At 40.0% G+C, this 22514-nt stretch overlaps 1 protein-coding gene across 1 annotated transcript in view; it reads right to left on the bottom strand.

Annotated features, from left to right (window-relative positions):
- Positions 1–5549: 5549 nt before the first annotated feature.
- Positions 5550–22514, bottom strand: part of LOC104586889 (putative prolyl 4-hydroxylase 4) — a 50198-nt gene continuing 33233 nt past the window's right edge. Inside the window, exons 5-7 of the mRNA XM_010244270.3 lie at positions 8258–8433; positions 6183–6249; positions 5550–6077 (exon numbers count right to left, since the gene is read on the bottom strand). Of these exons, the coding sequence (XP_010242572.1) occupies positions 5782–6077; positions 6183–6249; positions 8258–8433 (539 nt within the window). The 3' untranslated portion in view covers positions 5550–5781. The remainder of the gene's footprint in view (positions 6078–6182; positions 6250–8257; positions 8434–22514) is intronic.

The raw sequence follows: 22514 nt of genomic DNA, 5'->3' as shown, positions 1-22514 counted from the left end.
CCACGTTACCTCTTTCTCTTCCTGTCTGTCTCTATCTCTCTCTGTCAGAAGCTGAAAATCATGTCAAAGAGTGTGAAAACTTTCTATATATTATCTTTTTCAAAGATTAAATATGTTGTCATAAAAGAGTAGATTAAGTTATTTAGAGAATATATATACCTTCATTGTTAATTCTTTTTTTAAGGAATGAACCCAACATAGTCATCTCCTCATCACCTAGCCCTTCTCTTTCTTCCTTTTTCACATTTCACATCTACTGATCTACCCCCTTTTCTCTGTAACGTAAAAAAGATCTCTTTTACCGTATCTAATCTTACCAAGTATCTTTATCAAATCAGGCCAATAGCTGTTTTTCTTGTTGTTTCTTGCTTTGGTTGGTTTGTCAATCGATATCGCTTAAGTCACTGGTACAATAGACACCATCAGGCTTTGGTTTGTCTCTTCTCACAGACAGGCAAACGATGTAGAGTAGTAGTATTCCTTCTTGACCTCATGATGGTCAAATTTGTATGGAAATTCTAATATTTTGTTGTTTTTCTCTGTGGTGATTGAAGGACAAGTGCTCCACCTATGACAATGGGGTCAACGTTCTATTTAAGGCGAAGATGGGAGAGATTCCTGGGTCTATTCTACCAAGTAGCATTTCCATTCTAATGCAAAATGATGTGGAAAGGAAGAAATTCAATAACTTGAAGATGGGGGGTTCTTGTGGATTTTCTGCACCTTCACAAGAGATCATCAGTGGTCAGTGTGGGGCGCTGAAATGACGTCCCAGACGTCATGAAGTCGACCATTTTTGACACGGTTTCTGCTGGTCAAGGAGTACATTGTAGAGTGCAAAACCTTGTGTTCTGTACTATTTTGTATGCATTTGTACCGTGTACATATTTGTATTCTTACTCCTTCCAAACTGAGCCTTAGATACAATTATCTGGCTCCAAATGATGGTACCCGGAAGGAAATATATCTACTTTTCTGAATCCATGATGCAAATTTGTATCTACTGAGTTATGACTACTTGTGAGTGATTGACTGATGAGGCCCCCGGGAATCTCCTCTTCTCTTGTAGTGCATAATGCCCGTCTAGGGGAGGAGGATGGTTGGGGTTGGGCACTTGGGCTGGGTGCCGGAGTTTGATTGTATGAACTGATGTGGAGGTGAATGGTCGGACCGTTCAATCCGTGAATCAGTCTCAGAACGGTTTTTATTCGGTCCGATTTTAAAAACCTTATCTAAAACAGGGGGACCATCTGGATTAAAAATAAATCACAGTGCATCCAACTTCAGCCATTCAGCCATTCAGCCACTGGAAGGAAGATATGGCCATTTACATTTAGGCTGTGTTTGGTTTGAAAGAAATGGTAGAGAAAGGAAGGCAGAGGTAAGAAAACCTTTACAATATTTTATATTTGTACATGTTTCCTTGTGTTTTTCTTCCCTTCCCTAGTCAATTGCACGAATGCACCATCCTATTTATATTAAGCAAAATTTTCTTAATGTTTAGTTTGAAAGGAGTACAAATATAAATAGGTACAGAGTAAATATATACAAAATAATATAAAATATAAGGTTTTTGTACTCTACAAATTTGCATTTATACTCCTTTCAAACTGAGCCTAAGCTATCTTTATGGTTTAGTTAATTGACTAATTCTACCCTTAATGTGTATTGGGAACATCTCCACAGCATATCTTGAGAATGTGCTATGGGGCACCCTTTGCGGGCCCAACTCATTAATTTTACTTTTCTTACAAATGATCATTATTAACAATTCAAAGCTTCATTTTCGGAGAACAGGAAAGAAAAAGAACTGTTGGGGAGCTACAGCAATGTCTATGGCGGTGTTTGACATCGATGTCGTTGCTCCAGAAAACAGTATGGGAAAATAAAATCCAATAAAACATAACGGCTTATGGGAAAATAAAATCCAATACCCAATAAGTATGGGAAATAATAATTGAATAACAGTAATCCTCTTCTATATGGAGTTGGTTACACAAATCCGGTTCGACCATTCCATTTTCTTCAAATGGCATATCCATTGTCAAATTATGGATGCTTAAATAATTTCCTGGTGGTAATAGGAATATTTTAAATAATCATTAAATAATTTAAAACAGTTTTAACCCTTTGCTTTTATGAATCAAATCAAATCATAAAAACCATTTTTCCAAAATATTTGCATTCATAAAATTAATAGGAGAAGGGGTAAGGTTACATACATCTGTCCCTCCTCAGACCCCGCATTGACAGCAGCCTTGTACATTGAATTGTCCTTTTTTTTATAAACTAATAGGGACAGAATTGCAAATCACCTCGATAATTAAGACTATCTGGATTCTTGGTTCTGGGAAAGTGAAATGGATTTGAAATCTAATTAAGAAACGACTAGCTCCTAGTAGAAATTCAAATGCTCTTAAAACTTACAGGCTCTTCATGTTTCTCTACATTCCATGACCATAAAAGTGCATCCTAAGTATGAAATTCGAAGATTCACGAATTTGACAAATCCACTGCTGCCTCTAATTCCAAATCCACCCTATTCAAAACAAATCCTGATAATATATATTGAACCATTGAAGAGTAAGAAGTGACACACAAATATTTTATTTACCCCATTCTACATTAAGAAGATTACTTTTGCTAAAAATGACATCTAATCTTCTATCAGATAGTGGCCTCAGGTTTAATTTCACAGACATAGTTACATTACATACTAAGGCCATAAATAATTTGTTAAAAAAAAGGGAAAAACATGATATTTGAAAGGCTTTGATCAATCATAACTCTCCGTGAATTTGGATGAAAACCCACTTGATTCGTTATCACCTTTATGATGATTCGGGTTGATTGATTGTAAATTTTTCTGCCAATGTCATAGTCGAACCCAATAAAAAAATACTGGTTCCACCACCTAATTATGCGATAGTCTATGTCTATGTTCAGAATCAGAATGACCCATTAATTTGTGCCCAAAAGAATATATTATTGCAGAATGTATCTTTAGAGTGATGGACAGAAGATGTGTCGAGCACCCATTAAAGAGAATCACAATCTGGGCAAAGGAAACGGAAGAATCACAATCTGGTCACAGATTAGTTGTATTTGTACATATCTCCAACTTGACAAGAGACTGAGAACCAGAAAACTCAAGAAAAAGAAAGGAATATTTCCTCCTCTCTGATCAAATGGGGGCCCCTCAAATGACAAGTATGCTGGCTTTCGACTTTAAGAGTTTCAAAACTGGATATATAGTTTAACCTGGGGGAGGGGGTTCCTAAATCCTACTTCCTAGTTCCTATGTGGAATCAACCTAGTCAAATCGTCATTTCAATTCATGGGCTCAATTCTTAAGTCTTACTTATCCAGGCTAATTCCCTCAATCTCATTGGTCTAACGCCTGGTCGCTCTTCAGGAGATGGGACTCACGTTCAAGCTCCTACACACACTTCGCCCTTTTTGCTCGATTCCCACATTTTTTTAGGAGTTTTTAGTGTTCGGTCCACCTCTATAAATCTTAGCCCCACCGTACAGGTGGGATGAATCCTGACCGTGAATTGATAACAAATCCAGACAGGAGATGATGATGATGTCTAAGTCTAGAACACACTCATAGGTTGATCCTAGGGGGTGTAATCAAGTCAAGTTCAGTCGAGTATCAGGTTTAAAAAAAAACTAAGAGGTCAAAACTCAATTCAAACTTGATCGAGTTTTAAGTTTCAAGTTTTTGGCTCAAATTCAATTCCATTACTCGTAGGTCCCAAACTACTTAGCTCAGCTTGACTTGAACCGATTATAAATAAATTAGCATTAAAAATTAATAATAAAAATAAAATATATATATTAAAAATTATAGATAAATTAATATTATAAATACTATAAATAAAAATACATAATGAAAATCAATTCTAAATTTATTTATATTATAAATATGAATAAATTAAAAAAAATAGTATTTTATAATGAGCTCGATTAGGATCATGAGCCACTCAAGCTAGGTATTGTGAAGTTTGAACTATATTACTCAATGTTTTCAAAACTGGACTGGACTGGAAAAATCAGACCTGACCGATTCTGTTTAATCCCAAAACCACATTTTGGCCAAAAACCGTTGATTTGGTCAGCAAACCACTGACCCGGGCAGTCGAACCGTTGAACCGTTCGACTCAAGAACAGTTTTGGCCTTTTTGTGTTTTTATGTTTTTTTTTGTATGAGCGGGCCTGAGCAGTCTATTCAGACCAGACGCTCGGGCCATTCGACCCAAGAACCGGACCCAGAACGATTCCCTGTCCAATCCGGTTTTAAAAACTTTGATATTACTTCAAAGTCGAATTCAATTATTTAGCAAGCAGAGCCCGAATAACTGGCAAAATAGGCTCATCTCGCTTATAGCCTCTTTGACCCAACTCAAAGATGCACCTCAAAACCAATGGACACTCGTATGGTAAGGTCAGTCAAATCATTGATTTTGCAATATTTACTGTTGATGGTGAGATGACCCATATCTTCCTTCCAGCAACTGAAGTTGTTAGCAGTAAGACCTGTTTAACATTAGCAATTGAGCCAACTGGTACCAAACTTTCAGTCGGAAGTCGGAACACTGGCTGAAGTTGGTGAAATTCATGTAAATTAGAGTTTGCTAGAGTAGATTAGACATTTCCTGCCAGGAAAAAAATAAACCCGAGTGAATTTGCCCCTCCAAATCAATGTAGCAGTTAGGCCGAACAATGCAAGGATAAACAAAGGAATAAGAATAGAGGACGGTTCCAGGTATTTGCCGGTAACTAAAGCAATAAATAAATGGAGATCACACACATGAGATCTTCATGCATGAGAATCGATGCCCACAAGGCCACAACTATTAAATATATATGAAAGAACACAAGTGGAAGTGGTTGGTTATACGAGACTCACTGTTAACATACTAACAGTGAGTGCTCTCTGCGTCTTGTTTCTGAATACCAAAAGTTGGGGGATGAGAGAGAGAGAGAGAGAGAAAAGGAGAGAGAGAGAGAGAGACCCATGTCGTCTTCTGCTTGATCTTAAAAAAGGCGGTATCTAGTATGCTTCCATGGTTCGATGGGTAAAGAAAGTATACCAACCCTCACGGGGTTGAATTTGACAGTAAGCGTCAAGTGTGAATCCATTAATGGTTCCACCAAGGTCAGTGGCACTGGATAATGAGCTAGCCTCTGAACTATGAACCTGCCAAAAAAAGGTGGATACCCTAATTGATGAATCTAGTGATGTTCATCAATAAGGCTTGAAAATTTTGTTCTCATGGAATCCATCTCTATAATCTGACTCTACATTAAGTCAAAGATTTCTTGTTTTGACAAGTGAAAATAAAAGCACGAGAAAGCAAAAAGAGGTGGGGAAACACACGATAATACCATCAAAAGACGGCCTTCTGAGCAAGTTGTTAAATCAGAGTTTTGTAAACAATTAGGCCCCTAAAACCCTGCTGAATCAAACAACAAATTGGCTATTACATTTAGAATTTGTTGATATTATGGATGTAAACTTGTAATCCAACACTACTTGAAACTGATGCAAGGAAAATTTTTTTAATTCATCTATTGAATATTTTTCCACTTTCTCAAATAACTGAACGACTCAAATACAGAAAAAGAGGCGAAGGACTAATCAAAGAATAACTTAGCAGGAAAAAAAAAGTAAAATTCTTACAACAAAAACTGATTAATACAACATTGTCTGGCTATTTAAGATAGGATCAACCTGTGGCCATAGGATATTTTCTACAGGAACCATAATAGATCTTAACACACCTTACAACTCCTCCTACAGTAACCTGGGAGGTCTGGAGTTCCTACCATATACGATGGGTTCTTCGTGCATTCTCCAAGAGCAGCCCACCTCTCACAACTCTCATTCTGATCCTTACATCCAGAATCAGCTGCCAAGTTCTTGTCAAATGAGTCTACATGTATCCACTTGGTTGCAGACCATTTCTCACCTTCAATTACTGGGCAACCGGCATGAAGGCTACTCTGGTCTGGGGTAGCATCTGGGTGGAGACTGAAGAAGAGAAGAGCATCTCCTCTGTGTGGTTTTACTGATACATATCAGGTTGGCCAAAAAGATCATCACATTAACACTACTGAAGAATGTAGAAGTATTAAGTACATGCAAACAATTAAAATCTGCACCAGGAACTCACCGGCTACTCCCTTCTTTGCACAATCTGACAAGTCACCATCTACTGCAGGTGATCTATGTGGAGGCTCCTATTAAATCATTAAACAGTAAGAAGATTTTCTTTTGAACACACGACAATAACAACTCTGGAAATGGTTTCCAGCTAGCTATACTTTGCATCATGTGTGAAGTATGCTGAAAAGCTGATCAAAGTGCAAGTAATATAGAAGAGAAAAGCCTGTGTCTTTTCCAGGAGACGTTTTTTGTATTTGATCAATAACAAAACTTTCATTAATCAAACAGAATTATTAATTACAAATAAGGGGAGATATACTTTCCTGGAGACCATTTATACATCACTTTGTAATCAGAGAGGACAACTGCATTGTCTGGGACACTTGACACTTCTAGGCAGGTGCTAGGGGTGTTCACGGGTTGGTGCAAGGTTTTGGCCAATTGAATCAACCTGGTCGGTTTGGGAGTTGGTCACCCAAAACCAATGTTTTCAAAACTGGACGGTCGGACCGGAAAAACCAGGAACCGGTCACCTGACCAGTTCCGTTTTACCCCAGAACCGTCTTTTGGCCAAAAACCGTTGATTTGGTCAGCAAACTGCTGACCCGGGTGGTTGAACCATTCGAACCATGCAACGGTTTTTGGCCATTGTTTTAATTTTTTTGTCAGAATGGGTTGTTTGTTTGGCTCGAACGGTTGGACCGTTCGACCCCGAAACTGGACCCCTGAATGGTTCGTTGTCTGGTTCAGTTTTAAAAACCTTGCTCAAAACTGACCGACCAACTCGGGTTGTATTGGTTTGGGTCAGTTTTCGGTTGGTCGATCGGTTCAAAAAATTTAAACTTAAAAAATTAAATTTAACTTTTAAACATTACAGCGATATTATTAAAAAATTATATTAAATTTGCTATATAAAATATTTTAAACTAGGAAATATGGGAATTTTCCCACGTTTCCGTATTAAAAAATTTATATTTAAAATATAAAATATTAATATATATATATATATATGGTTGGGTCGAGTCGGTTTGGGCCAAACTGAAACTGACCCAACTTGGTTGGGTTGGGAAAGTACTGAACTGAAGCCAACCGAAAGTATTAAAAAACAACCAACTCGGGTCGAGTTGGGCTGGGTTGGTCAGTTTGATGAACAGCCCTAGCAGGTGCCATAAAAAGTAGTGTCCCGAGTTCTATTATTTCTAGGAGAGTTATTTAAAAATTAAATGCCACTTAGAATGTTTTACTGGAAAAATAAATGACTAAAGAAATGATAAGAATCCTTGCACAGTCAAAGAACTTCCCTAACAGAACAAAAAGGAAAAGAAAAAATTCCAGGTTTGTCCCTTTGAGCTCCTTAAGTTGATTTATTTATTATTCTAATTCATGGCTTCATTATATTATTTTATTAAATCTAATTTAATGGATAAACAAAATCTTTTACTTTTTTTACCGAAGTGATGTATGTCCAGAAAACTGTGTATAGGTAGGTACCTATGTGGACACGGACGCATAAGAGTATGCTGATACCATGCATCTATGTTTTTTTTTTTTTTTTTTGAAGCCAAGTATCACTTTTTTAACAATTATCTTCCCAGACTAAATGAAACTTCGTAACATTTAAACATTTAAATTCACCTTTCCCAAGACCCTGGATAGCTGGGACCAACAATGGGTAATTTCCTTTTATTTGTTAAAATATATTTTGGTAATGGCAATATTCTAAATATACCACATGCCCATGGAGCACCCTGAATGACATGCTTTTCGGTCTTGAGTTGTTCTAATCCCAGTGAACATGGTTAATAATTGCAATAGTTGGCTCACAATCAGAAAATTAGAACTATGATAAATGCAACTCCAGCACTTTTGTCATTGAAGGTATAACCTATAATACCAGCATCCATGTGGTAGGATGCATCATAGGACAAACCAGCAAACAGTACTTGGAAAAAGGCATCCACAAATGACAATTTTAGCATCTAACACTGGTAAGAAACTCCATAAACAAATATTAAACAGTAATAGAATAAACAGCCCCTGCAGTTGGAATAGAAACAAAAATTGAGCAATGCTTTAACCAACCTCTGCTGAGGGAAACACTGTTTCACCACCTTTTGTCACATCGGTGAGATACAGAAGTACAGTGGCAATGCGGTGCCCGCCCCTAGCAATATTAACCTTATCAACAAAGTAATCATAGTGTGGATCATACTTTTGCCCATTCTCATATCGCAGTACTTGTATGTCTTCACCATTTTCTGGGAAACAAAGACAGTCAAGAACTTCAAAAGTTATAGAGAGCATTTGTAATGAAATTCATGTTCAGCTACCCTGAGAATGAGGAAGGCCACTTTATTAGATGTGCTTCATATCTAGGAATAAGGATGTTAGAATGATATGTTAGAAGGCTTGAGTGTGTTCGGCTGATAAGGATTCCTATTAGCCCATTCTTATGTTAATCTTATCTTGTAACTGGGCCTTTACTAATGGGCCTAATCTTGTTTATGTCTTAAGTCTTCTGGGTCTCCCATCACTAATCAGGGGTATCCCAGTAATTTCTTGTACTTTGTACTTCACTTATATATATAAATAAAGGCATGGTCGACTGCAAGTACAGTTCGACATTTCAGCATCTCTTCTTCTCCTCTTCTGCTACTTCGACTACAGTGGTTCAGCTTTCATGGTATCAGAGCATTGAGCACTCTCCTGGTTACTGCCGACGCCATCTCATCTTTCTTGCTGTATTTCATCTTTTTTTTTATCTGGGTTGCTGCTGTGAAACCCTAGGGTTGCAGGAGAACAACACAAGGTTCGACCTAGGGTTTCCCTTGGTTGTAGGGCGCAAGGGAGGTAAGACCCTGAAGCTGGAGTCCTACTAGTTTCTAGTAGTTAGCAGCTATTCGGCTGCTAAGAAGAGGTCTGTATAAGACAGACCTAGTTGAGGACTGATTTCAGCAGTCATAGTGTTGTTTGTAAGGAGGGGAAACTCCCTTTACAGTAGCAGTACTCGAAGTTCAAGTGGAGTCGACATAGCACAGGTCGGTTACCAGCCCAGAACATTTTTTTTGCTGCTGTAACAGAGCTGTTTCAGAACTGTGACAGTCTCGGCAAGTCTGAAACTGTGTTGCGAGCTGTCAGGACCTGCTGAGGTTACTTCGGCTAATCAGAACCTGCATCAGAACTGGTTCAGAAAAACCTTTACAGAACTGTGGTGACTTCAGTTACAGATCATTTCCAGGTTGGTTACCAGCCCTACTCCAGCTCTGTGAACTGGTTCAGTTACAGAATTTTTTTTTCCTTGCCTCTGTACCCGAACTGGTTTAGTCCAAGTGAAGAGCCTATCTGGTGTGCTATCAGCACTGTGAACTCTGTGACTACTTCGGCCAGCCCTAACTAGAACCACCAACAGTACTGTGAACTACTTCTTGACCGAAGTTAAGATGTCATCACTATCCGGTGAAGTTTCTTCTAAAGATAACAGACCTGTTATAAGGTCCTCAAACCTGGAGAACCCTAATCTGCATAGCTTGCAGATTACAAGTGTGCTATTGGATGAGTATAATTTTAGAGAGTGGTCTGTCTCAGCAAGACTGTTTATTACCTCTCGTGACCTCACAGGCTATTTGGATGGAGATAAAAAGGAACCAGAAATCAGCAGCCCTGAATACACTGTGTGGCGCAAGGAAAATGCCACAATTATGTCTTGGTTGCTGGCCTCCATGACTCCTCGGGTGGCCAGAACTGTTCATCATTTTCCTACAGCCACTAAAATCTGGGAGAAAGTATCTAAGACATATGGCCAAAAGAAGAATAATGCTAGAATCTACAGACTGAACCAAGACATTGCAGCCCTACGGCAAGGAGACATGTCTGTGGCAACATACTTTGCAACACTGGAAGGTCTCTGGGAAGAGCTTGACCATCACATGATTTTGGATTGGGAAAATGCTAGGGATAAGGAGAGGCAAGACAAGCAGATTGAGGAGGGCAGAGCCTTCAAGTTCCTGGCAGGCTTAGACCCTATGTATGAAGGTGTAAGGTCACAGATTCTAGGAAGAGATGAATTACCTGAGATTCATCATGTTTACTACCTGGTGAGGAATGAAGAAGTAAGGAGAAAGGAGATGCAGGTTGACTCCCAGACACAAGCAACAAAATTATCTGGGGAACATTCAGCTTTAGTCTCCACTAAGGGAAGCAGATTTTCAGACAAGAAGTCCCTCAAGTGTACCCATTGTGGTGGTGAGAAACACACAAAGGAGAAATGTTGGGTCTTGTACCCTCATCTGAAGCCAGTTGCTCTGAGAAAGGAAAAAATGGAACATAAAGGCCACGCAGCAAGTGGGAATCTTGCTACCAACAGCAGTAGTGACATCTCACAGAGTACTCAGCCAGTGTCCTCTTCCACCACAAAGCAGGTTGCTGATTCCTCTGGACCAAGTACCTTGGGCTTTACAGCTAGTGAGGTAGAGGTTTTCAGCCGGGCATTTGCCCGTCTGAAGAACAATCCTTTAGCTTCCACCTCTCTTGCCAAATCAGGTACAGCCTCTGCATTTAGTGCAACTAGTTCCATTAATTCTAGCTCTTGGGTGATTGACTCAGGAGCCACTGACCATATGACACATATGTCCTCATTATTCTCCTCATATCATTTATTGTCTGGACAGGATAAGATGAGAGTAGCTGATGGGTCCCTCTCCACCATCTCGGGAAAGGGAGTGGTTGACCTAAGCAAGGATCTCTCTCTTAAATCAGTCTTACATGTTCCTAGTCTTACATCAAATTTGTTGTCTGTTTCAAAGCTTACAAGAAATTTGAACTGCAGTATAACCTTTTTCCCCTCTCATTGTGTTTTCCAGGATAGATTGACGAGGAGAACGATTGGGAGTGGTCATGAGTACGAGGGCCTCTACTATTTTGATGCAGATGTCAGTTCAACACTGCAAGCTCCTGCTACTATTAGTCCAGAAAGTGTGGAGTCAAGAGCTAGGCTGCACTTGTGGCATGCTAGGCTAGGTCATTTGTCTTTTTCTTCTTTAGCAATGTTGTTTCCCGATTTATGTAAGGGCATTCCGAGTCAAAGTTTAGTTTGTGATGTGTGTCAAATGTCAAAACAATGCAGATCAATGTATCCAATTTCTAGTAATGAAATTCAAGCCCCTTTTGATTTGGTCCATTCTGATGTTTGGGGTCCTTCACCCATTGTCTCCATTGATGGCTTCCGTTATTTTATCAGTTTTATTGACCATTATTCTCGGTGCACTTGGATTTATCTGTTGAAAGGACGTGATGAAGTTCCGCGGATAACTATGATGTTTTGCAAGATGGTTGAAACACAATTTGATAAAAAGATCAAGCAATTCCGTTCAGACAATGCAGCTGAATATTTTGAAAGATCCCTGAACTCATTCATGGAAGACGAAGGCATGTTGCATCAATCATCATGTGCTTACACCCCTCAGCAAAATGGAGTTGCTGAGCGCAAGAACAGGCACTTAATGGAGACAGCTCGAGCTCTACTTTTCCAGCACAATGTGCCCAAGCAATATTGGTCTCAAGCTGTTCTCACTGCATCATACCTGATAAATCGGATGCCATCTAAGGTACTGGGTATGAAGACCCCTTTCTCTGTGTTGTGTCCCACTCTTCTAGAATTTCCTCTTCCCCCACGGGTTTTTGGATGTACATGTTTCATACATGTGAAGGATTCAAAGAAAACCAAGCTGGATCCGAAGGCTACAAAGGGAATTTTTTTGGGTTACTCTCCTACGCAAAAGGGGTATAAGTGTTATGATCCTGTCTCCAAGAAAAAATATGTCACCAGAGATGTATTCTTTTTTGAGTCTCAACCCTATTTCAAATCTTCTCAGAATCCTCTTCAGGGGGAGACTAGTGGGATGGAAGAGGATTCTCATTCTCCATTTTTGTTCCCCTTTCATCACCTTCCACTACTCCTAGTTGTAACATTCCGGGTCGACCTAGTGAGACTCCCGCTGTGCCAGTTACATCTCCAGCTTCAGCTGATGTTCCTGATGATTCCAGCAACCAAGAGAAAGAGATACTTACATACAGTAGAAGAAAAGGGCCCTCAACCTCATGATTGCAACCAGTTGGACTCAGATCAATCTGTCTCTGCAATCTAAGGTAATTCTAACTCTCAATTCAGATTTGGATCTTCCCATTGCTCTCCGTAAGCCTGTTCGTTCTTGTACCACTCGGCATTCCATAGCTGATTATGTCTCTTACTCACATTTATCACCTGCCTATCATTCCTTTGTGTCTGCTCTTTCCTCTGTATGTGTCCCTTCTAGATATTCAGAGGCGGTATCTGATCCAAGGTGGAAAGAAGCCATGAATGAAGAGATGAAAGCCCTAATGAAAGCAAGAATGTGGGAATTGATGGACCTACCAGAAGGGAAAGGCACTATTGGGTGCAAGTGGGTATTCACAGTAAAACACAAGGAAGATGGGTCAATTGAAAGATACAAGGCCAGACTTGTGGCAAAGGGATTTACACAAAAGAAAGGAATTGACTACAAGGAAACCTTTGCCCCGGTAGCAAATCTCAACACAATCAGGGTTCTACTGTCATTAACTGCAAAATTCTCTTGGGAACTTCATCAGCTGGATGTGAAGAATGCTTTCCTAAATGGTGATCTACATGAAGAGGTTTTCATGGAACCCCCACCTAGATATAATGTTGGAAAGAAGGTGTGTAAACTAAGGAAAGCTTTGTATTGCTTGAAGCAATCTCCCCGGGCATGGTTTGAGAGACTTTGTACGGCCATGAAGAAAGTGGGGTACACTCAGAGCAGTGCGGATCATATATTGTTTACAAGGAGACAGAATGAAAAACTTACTGCTCTCATTGTCTATGTGGATGATATGGTGATCACTAGAAATGATGTGAAAGAGATGAAGAGGCTGAAGGATTCTTAGCTTCAGAATTTGAGATCAAGGACCTGGGAAATCTAAGATATTTTCTCGGGATTGAAGTTGCTAGATCAAGAGAAGGAATCTACATATGTCAACGAAAATATGTGCTAGATCTCCTAGAAGAAACAGGCATGATGGGGTGCAGGCCAGCAGACACACCAATAGAACCGAATCATGGATTACAAGAATCAATGGGTGAGGAATACTGCGATAAGGAAAGGTACCAAAACTTGGTAGGAAAACCGATATACCTATCCCTCACTCGGCCAGACATTGCCTATGTAGTGCATGTTGTCAGTCAATTCATGCACTCACCAAAGACTCCTCATATGAGAGCAGTGGAAAGAATTCTAAGATACTTGAAAACTTGCCCAGGGAAAGGAATTCTATTCAGGAAGAACAACAGACTTGGAATTGAAGCCTATGCTGATGCTAATTGGGCTGGGTCTGTTGAAGACAAAAAAACAACCTCAGGTTACTGTACATTCTTGGGAGGAAACCTAGTCACATGGCGCAGTAAGAAGCAGAATGTTGTGGCTAGATCAAGTGCAGAAGCAAAATACCGAGCTATGGCACACGGGGTTGCTGAACTTTTATGGCTCAGAACTCTCCTTAATGAGCTTGGTATCAAGACTGAAGGTCCTCTCAAGTTGTATTGTGATAATAAAGCTGCCATCAACATTGCCAATAATCCAGTACAACATGACAGGACAAAACATATTGAAATTGATCGACACTTTGTAAGAGAGATAATTGTTTCAGGGGAACTCTGTGTGCCTTATACTCCATCAGAAATGCAGATTGTAGATGTATTAACAAAAGGGTTGGCAACTGCAAAGTTCAAGGACATAGTTGGCAAGCTAAACATGATTGATATCCATGTTTAGCTTGAGGGGGTGTTAGAATGATATGTTAGAAGGCTTGAGTGTGTTCGACTGATAAGGATTCCTATTAGCCCATTCTTATGTTAATCTTATCTTGTAACTGGGCCTTTACTAATGGGCCGAATCTTGTTTATGTCTTAAGTCTTCTGGGTGTCCCATCACTAATCAGGGGTATCCTAGTAATTTCTTGTACTTTGTACTTCACTTATATATATAAATAAAGGCATGGTCGACTGCAAGTACAGTTCGACATTTCAGCATCTCTTCTTCTTCTCCTCTTCTCCACTACTTCGACTACAGTGGTTCAGCTTTCAAAGGAAGCATGTTGGTGAGGAGCAAGAAGTGAGAAAGGAAGCCATATAATGATGCTAATAAATGGCACTGGGAACTACAGAAATCATGGCATTATTAATGAGGATAAAAGACCATAGATTAATCATAGCCGTTTAACTCCTAATAAGTTGGTAACCAAGATTTGAATCATGTAGAGGAGATGGGCCGAATGGCCCATAGACTGTCATTTCATGTTATGTTATGTTTCTCTTTGTTATGGGCCTTATTCTGGGCCCATACTCTGTAATGTTCTGTTTTTTTGTATTTTTCTGCCCACTCAAGGGCCTCTCTGTAATTTATCAAAGATTAACACCTTAATAAAATGTTTAGAGTGTTAGAGTGAGGTTAAGTTCGAAACTCTCACTCTCTAACACTCATTGCCGCCAGCTCTCTCTCTTCTCTTCCTCTCTTGTTTGTTTAGTTTCTGTTTTGCATCTAATCTCAAATAGTTCCATACATCAAGTGAATTGTTTTCAACTTGGTATCAGAGCGGGTCATTGCTTGGCGTGTCCCTCATGTGGTTCTAGTTCAGCCAACTGCATGAGGAGGTTCTAGGGTTGAATGTTTACAGTCATTCGCCTGGTTCTTGGAGGTCATTGGAGTGTGCCCAAGTTTCTATACACTTGGAGAAGGGTTCGGTGACCAGGAAGAATCAGAGAGCAAGTTTTCCAGCCTGATTTGAAATCAGAAAAAGGGGATTTCGAAGCTAGCTCAGAGAGCAAAGTGTTCGGCCTGGTTTGAAGTTCAAACCAGAGATACTGTAAGTTGTTTTCTCAATTCTTTGCTGAGTTATTTTGTTATTTGGGAGGACTGTTAAAGCATTCAAAGCACACCTCCATTCGGCCCACTGTTGCTGGACTGATTCTACTCAGAAATTTCTGGGTTATTCTGGAAGTGTGGTTCGACTGTTATTGGACTTCCAAAACTGCTGAAAACTGATCTAAACTAAGTGGTACAAGCCTCTACTTTAGTTCAGCTACTTCTTGGACCTAGACGGAGTGTTCTTGAAGTGATTTCTGCTAGGTTAACAGTGAAGTGTTGACTGTTGCATACATAGTGTTTGTAAAAAGTCCCCTTAGATACTGTGGACTGTATTTTTTGTTCTCCTTGGGAAATTATTGTTGGGAACCAAGGATACATATTGTTTGGAGGCCTGCTGGTTGTTCCTTGAAGGCTGAATCAGGGTTTCTACTCCTTGAAAGTGCTGCCACTGAACTTGGTTCTCACGGCTGTCAAACTGAACTGAGTTTGTGTGTTGCTGTGTTTGCTATTGTTTCAACCCAAACTGAGTTCTTTGAAATCAGGTCACTTTTAGAAGGCTTGCCGAAACCCTAATTGAAGCTGTTACATAATGGACTTCTCAGAAATTGAGAACAAGAGCACTGCCGAATATGGACATAATTCGGGAACTACAACTGATTCCTTGTTGGTTGTAACTACAGTTAAATTGGATGGAACCAATTATTTGGCCTGGTCACAATCCGTAAAAATTCATATTTGCAGTAGAGGAAAGTGGGGGTTTATCTCTGGGAGCAAGAAAGCTCCCCCAGAGGAGGATCCCTCTTATGAGAAATGGGTGCAGGAGAATTACACAGTTATTGGGTGGCTTGTGAACTCAATGCAGCCACAGATTAGCCAACATTATCTGTGGATGAACTCGGCTAAAGAAATCTGGGATAGTGTTGCAGAAACTTACTCCCAGAAGTTGAATGTTGCCAGAGCCTACAAACTGAGAAGTGATGTGAAGAATCTAAGGCAGGGGGAGAAGTCACTTGCAACATACTTCTCAACCCTGAAATCTCTATGGCAAGAGATTGATTTGATAGAAGCTGTGACATGGGATACCCTCAAGGATGCTGAAACATATAGGAAATTGGTTGAAAGGAATAGGGTCTTTGAGTTCTTGACAGGGCTGAACTCTGAATATGACATTACAAAGCAAAACATCTTGTCCAAGGAAGATGTTTCATTGTCACAAGCATATGCTTTGGTCAGCAGTGAAGAAAGTAGGAGGCAAGTGCAGGTTCAAAGAGTCAGTATCAATGATCATTTTGCAAATATGGGAATTAAACCCAAAGGGGTTACAGGAGCTCACAGTGGCACAGGAAAGAAGGAGGTGGTGTGTGAATATTGTAAGAAGCCAAAACACACAAAGGACAAGTGTTGGAAATTGCATCCCAATCTTGTTCCTATCAGATTCCAGAAGAATGATAGTAGAAAGACAGGAAGTGCACATGCAGCCACAAGCACAGATACAGAGGTTGAGTCTACCAGTGCATAGTTGGCAGCCATGAAAGCGGAATATGAGAAGTTTGGAAAGATGATCAGCCAGCTGAAGGTGTAACTTCATCATCCAACCCTTCTGGAAGTCCAGCCACCACCGCATTTGCTCACTCAGGTATAAGGGCTTCTGCTAACCATGCATCCACCTCAGGTAATCTCAAAACCCCATGGATCATAGACTCAGGTGCTTCTGATCACATGACCAACCTTTCCATTTTGTTTGTTTTATATGATTTACTTCCTGGTCGTGACAAAATCACCTTAGCTGATGGTTCTCTTGCCCCTATTTCTGGCAAGGGAACTGTCAAGGCTACAGACTCCTTACTCTTATCTTCCACTCTTCATGTACCTAAATTAAATACCAACTTATTATCTATAAGTAGCTTGACCAAGTCATTGAATTGTTGTGTAACATTTTTCCCTTCTCACTGTGTGTTTCAGGACCTGAAGTCTCAGAAGGTGATTGGGAGTGGCCATGAAGCGAATGGAATATACTTGCTCGACACCCCTGGCCAATGCTTTGATCATCCCAAGAATGTTGCTTTTGGTTCTACTTTTCCAGAGTCTGTCAGTAAAATTATGTTGAGTCATTGTCGATTGGGTCATTTACCTTTTTCTGCTTTAAGTCATTTGTTTCCCAAACTGTTTAAGGGAGTCAGTGTGTCCAATCTCAATTGTGAGTCCTGTCAGTTGTCAAAGCATTGTAGAAAAAATTATCCTGTGAGCAATAAAAGATCCTCTTTTCCTTTTCATATTGTGCACTCTGATGTGTGGGGGCCTTACCACTTATCCTCTATGGGGGGTTATAGATATTTTATCCTGTTTATTGATGACTTTTCTAAATTCACTTGGATATATTTAATGAAATCTCGGGATGAAGTCCCAAGACTTGTGAGGCAATTTCATGAGCTTTTTTTAACTCAATTTGATACCAGAATTAAGGTTTTCAGATCTGACAATCCAAAAGAGTATTTTGAGAAGAGTTTATCCTTGTATCTCTCTGACATGGGGGTTATTCATCAAAGCTCTTGTGTTAGAACCCCTGAACAAAATGGAGTTGCTGAGAGGAAAAATAGACATTGTTGAAGTTGCAAGGAGCCTTTTGTTTGCCTCACATGTTCCCACAAGATTTTGGGGTGATGTTGTACTTACTGCTACCTATCTCATAAACCGTATGCCATCCAGGGTTTTAGGGTTTAAATCCCCCTTCTGTCTTCTTCATCCAGACAAGGATCTCTTCCCAATTCCTCTTCGTGTGTTTGGCTATACCTGCTATGTTCACATTCCAAGTGTGCGGAGACATAAGTTTGAACCGAAAGCCCACAAATGTATCTTCCTTGGTTACTCCCCCACACAAAAGGGTTATTGTTGTTTTGATCCAAAGACTGGCACCCGACATGTTTCTATGGATGTTACCTTTAATGAACTTTCTCCTTTTTATGGTTCCTCTCAAGAAGGACATTGTCCACAGGGGGAGAGTCTATCACAAGTTTTTGCTCTTCCTCTTCCTATCCCAGTCGACCCTCTTGACAAACCTGTATCCTCACCAAATGAATCAAAGGAGGATCAATCACTTCATACCTCTTGTCCTAGTGCCCCTATTTCTTTACCTCCTTGTCCTACCCATAATCCCAAAGTGTATCAAAGGCAGAGATCCAGGAATGAGCAAGTAGTTTCCCTTACAACAGATGAGGCTCATACATTCCCAATCACAGATGAGATAACAGGCACTGCTTCAGCTCCTTTGGAATCATCCTTCCCAGACCTTGATGTCCCCATTGCTGTTAGGAAAGGGAAGCGGAAGTGTACTGCACACTGCATTTCCAAACACCTTTCTTATGACCAGCTTTCTCCTTCATACTTTGCCTACCTCTCTTCTGTTGCTTCTAACCCCATTCCTAGGTCTGTCTTAGAAGCTCTTGGGATTCCAAAATGGAGAGATGCCATGAAGACTGAAATGGATGCTCTACATGCAAATGGTACTTGGGAGGTGGTGGATTTGCCTAAAGGGAAGGATCTAGTTGGGTGCAAGTGGGTCTTTACCATTAAATACAGGGTTGATGGAACTATTGAGAGGTACAAGGCTAGACTTGTTGCAAAAGGCTACACACAGACATATGGGATTGACTACCTAGAGACTTTTGCCCCTGTTGCCAAGATGACATCTGTGAAGATTCTTTTATCTCTGGCAGTTCACTTTGATTGGCCTCTCTATCAGTTAGATGTAAATAATGCATTTCTGAATGGTGACTTACATGAGGAGGTCTACATGTGTCTTCCTCCAGGAATGTATGGGAAAGATATGCAAGGAAAGGTATGTAAATTGAAGAAATCACTTTATGGTCTCAAACAATCTCCTAGAGCCTGGTTTGAGAGATTTAGAGCTGCACTTGTTAAATTCGGCTATGTTCAGACACAGTTAGATCATACTCTGTTTGTAAAGAAAAGTGGATCTCTAGCAGTGTATCTCATTGTGTATGTTGATGACATTATAGTGACTGGTGATGATGCCTCAGGCATTCTGGCTCTTAAGTCTTTCCTCCGTACAGAATTTGAGATTAAGGATCTGGGGGAGTTTAGATACTTCCTTAGCATAGAAGTTGCCAGATCCAAGAATGGGATTCTTATTTCCCAAAGGAAATATGTCCTTGATTTGTTGTCTGAAACTGGAAAACTGGGTGCAAGACCAGCTGCAACTCCCATTGATACGAGTCACAAACTTTCAGCTTCGGATGGAACTTTGTTGGAAGACAAAGGGGTCTTTCAGAGACTTGTTGGGAAGCTTCTGTATCTGTGCATGACTAGGCCAAATATTGTGTATGCTGTCAGTTGCATTAGCCAGTTCATGCATGCTCCTAGAGATACTCATATGGTAGCAGCAGAACGGATTTTGTGCTATCTGAAAGGCTCTCCAGGAAAAGGAATTCTATTTACTAAGCATGGTCATCTAAAACTTGAAGCCTATACTGATGCTGATTGGGCTGGAAATATTAACGATAGAAGATCTACTTCAGGGTATTGCAGTCTGGTGGCTGGTAATGTTGTCTCTTGGAGGAGTAAGAAACAATCTGTTGTGGCCCGATCCTCCGCAGAAGCAGAGTATAGAGCCATGGCACATGGAGTCTCGGAATTGTTGTGGCTAAGGTCCTTAATGGAAGAACTTGGGATTGATCATGACAAACCCATGATGTTGTACTGTGATAATCAGGCTGCCATCAACATTGCTCACAACCCGGTACAACATGATCGAACCAAACATATTGAGGTTGATCGACACTTTATTCGAGAAAGAGTCTCCTCCGGTGAAGTGTGTCTTCCATTCATTACTTCTAAAGGACAATTGGCAGATTTTCTCACCAAGGGCATTTCCAAGGCAAGGCTTCAACATGACACTGGCAAGCTGGGCATGATTAACATCTATGCTCAGCTTGAGGGGGAGTGTAGAGGAGATGGGCCGAATGGCCCATAGACTGTCATTTCATGTTATGTTATGTTTCTCTTTGTTATGGGCCTTATTCAGGGCCCATACTCTATAATGTTCTGTTTTTTTGTATTTTTCTGCCCACTCAAGGGCCTCTCTGTAATTTATCAAAGATTAACACCTTAATAAAATGTTTAGAGTGTTAGAGTGAGGTTAAGTTCGAAACTCTCACTCTCTAACACTCATTGCCACCAGCTCTCTCTCTTCTCTTCCTCTCTTGTTTGTTTAGTTTCTGTTTTGCATCTAATCTCAAACAGTTCCATACATCAAGTGAACTGTTTTCAACTAATCAGTTATTAGTTTTTGTGCTAGCACACTCCTACCCTAATATTTTATGTTCCTGATAGGTTCAATATTTAATTCACAAAACACTAACACTATATATATATATATATATATATACTTATATTCTCATGCCAGACATAGTATGTTTACACTAAAGCAATATTTCCACCATCAAGCATGTCATACAAATCAATTTCACAAGATTAAGCAGTCCCATTCCCAACAATGATGTTCAGATATTGGTACATGTATGTCACCACCCCATTTTGTCTATAAGCCAACTTTTTTCTTACTTTATGAATAAAAACAGCATAAAGATGAAAATGAGACACTTTTGTCATTCATCAATTTAGATCATGTATTTAGTGTGCCTATACACCAACCCATATCTGTTGATGCTTCCTTGGAATACAAGGAAAAAGGTCCTTGTACATTTGGGAATTTTTTGGAGAGTGAATTTTAGTTCTCAATGGACTTTTGGGATGCTAGAGTTTTCCAGATTCTGAACAGTGTTTTCTCCGATGCAGGTTTCGAGGGTTCTACACAATTTGTATCCATGTTTCAGATTCTTAACTTTTGCTTTAGGATCCTGATCATGTATTTAGTGTGCCTATACACCAACCCATATCTGTTGATGCTTCCTTGGAATACAAGGAAAAAGGTCCTTGTACATTTGGGAATTTTTTGGAGAGTGAATTTTAGTTCTCAATGGACTTTTGGGATGCTAGAGTTTTCCAGATTCTGAACAGTGTTTTCTCCGATGCAGGTTTCGAGGGTTCTACACAATTTGTATCCATGTTTCAGATTCTTAACTTTTGCTTTAGGATCCTGATGTGGGACCAGCTCAGTTCTAGTCCTTAGAGAATGTTGAATGGTCTTCTTTGATCAGAATTTTATGGCTGTTGATGGCTGTAATGGCTTCTTGAAAGAATAAGAGAAAAAATAGGGAGAGAAAGAAAAGAGAAAATACCTGGAATCACTTACAGGGTACCTAGAATCACTCTAGGGCATGGGAATCACTCACCATTATAATTCTAGGAGTCAAGTTGTTAGACTCATAATAGTCCTAGGAGTCAAACTGTTAGACTCAATAATCCTAGTAGGACTCAAACTAAGTTGTCATATCTTACTTCATTCAAAGAAGACTCAATAACTCTAATCCTACTAATGCAATGACTCTGAAATTTTAAACATAAACAAACTATAAATAGACAATCAAACCCTACTATTGGACCCTACAAAAAATTTTCCAAATGGCAAAAATACCCTTGGTGTTCAATTCAGGTACCATCACTATGCCATATCAGGACCTGTTGTAAGGCCTTCTTCTTTCTAGAATAAGTCTTCAAGGGCGCTGATCGATTCCTACCATCTCTCCCTAGCTTCAAAGAACTCGACCCCGAGCGAATTAAAAGCATGGTACCTTTCATAAAGATCTGGGTTGAAATGACGAAAGTCTTCAGCAGTTATCTAAGAACACTCAGACATAGGCTTGCCTTTCCACTTGACAAGGAATTTCCGATACCCTCCCGTAGCAGTAGATATTATTTATTCATCTAAAACACCCTCGGGAATGTCATTTGGAGCTGCAATAGTTGGCAACTTAGGTCTAGAAGTCTTAAAAGAATCCACATGTCCATGATAAGGAGTTAAGTCCTCAACGTTGTGAAGGGATGAGAGATCCATCATATGGATGGCCGAACCCTGCAGGAAGGTTGGGTGAAATTTCAAAAATTTCTCTCTCTCCCACGTGGGAATCACATTCCCTATTTTAGAAAACTGCATTTTCAATGATCAATCTTGAACCTAAACCAGACCAAATCTGAAACTAAAAGGGAGTGGAGGGTTATACCTATACGAAGTAACAATAACCTCCAATGAAGGTGTTCACGCCCAAGGAAAGATCCAAAGACCGCTTCCACCGAAGATGACACGGTGCAGGATGAAGCAGAATCAGCAGGATGGCTCTTCAGCAAGAACCTGATTCTTCAGCAAGAATCTGATGGAGGGCTAGTGAGCACGACTTCTGATTACCTTTTCTGCCAAAAGGTAATATCAAGAACACTTCTTGATTGCTCCCACAAGTAGAGATTGAACTGGTATGGCGGCAAGAGCAGGAGAGAAGGAGATAGTGCAG

Source organism: Nelumbo nucifera, chromosome 3 (assembly GCF_055504915.1).
Source record: "Nelumbo nucifera cultivar China Antique chromosome 3, China Antique-T2T, whole genome shotgun sequence".
In the NCBI taxonomy this organism is placed as follows: domain Eukaryota; kingdom Viridiplantae; phylum Streptophyta; class Magnoliopsida; order Proteales; family Nelumbonaceae; genus Nelumbo; species Nelumbo nucifera.
Note: the sequence above shows the minus strand (reverse complement) of the source record. Positions and strands in the feature narration are given on the sequence as shown.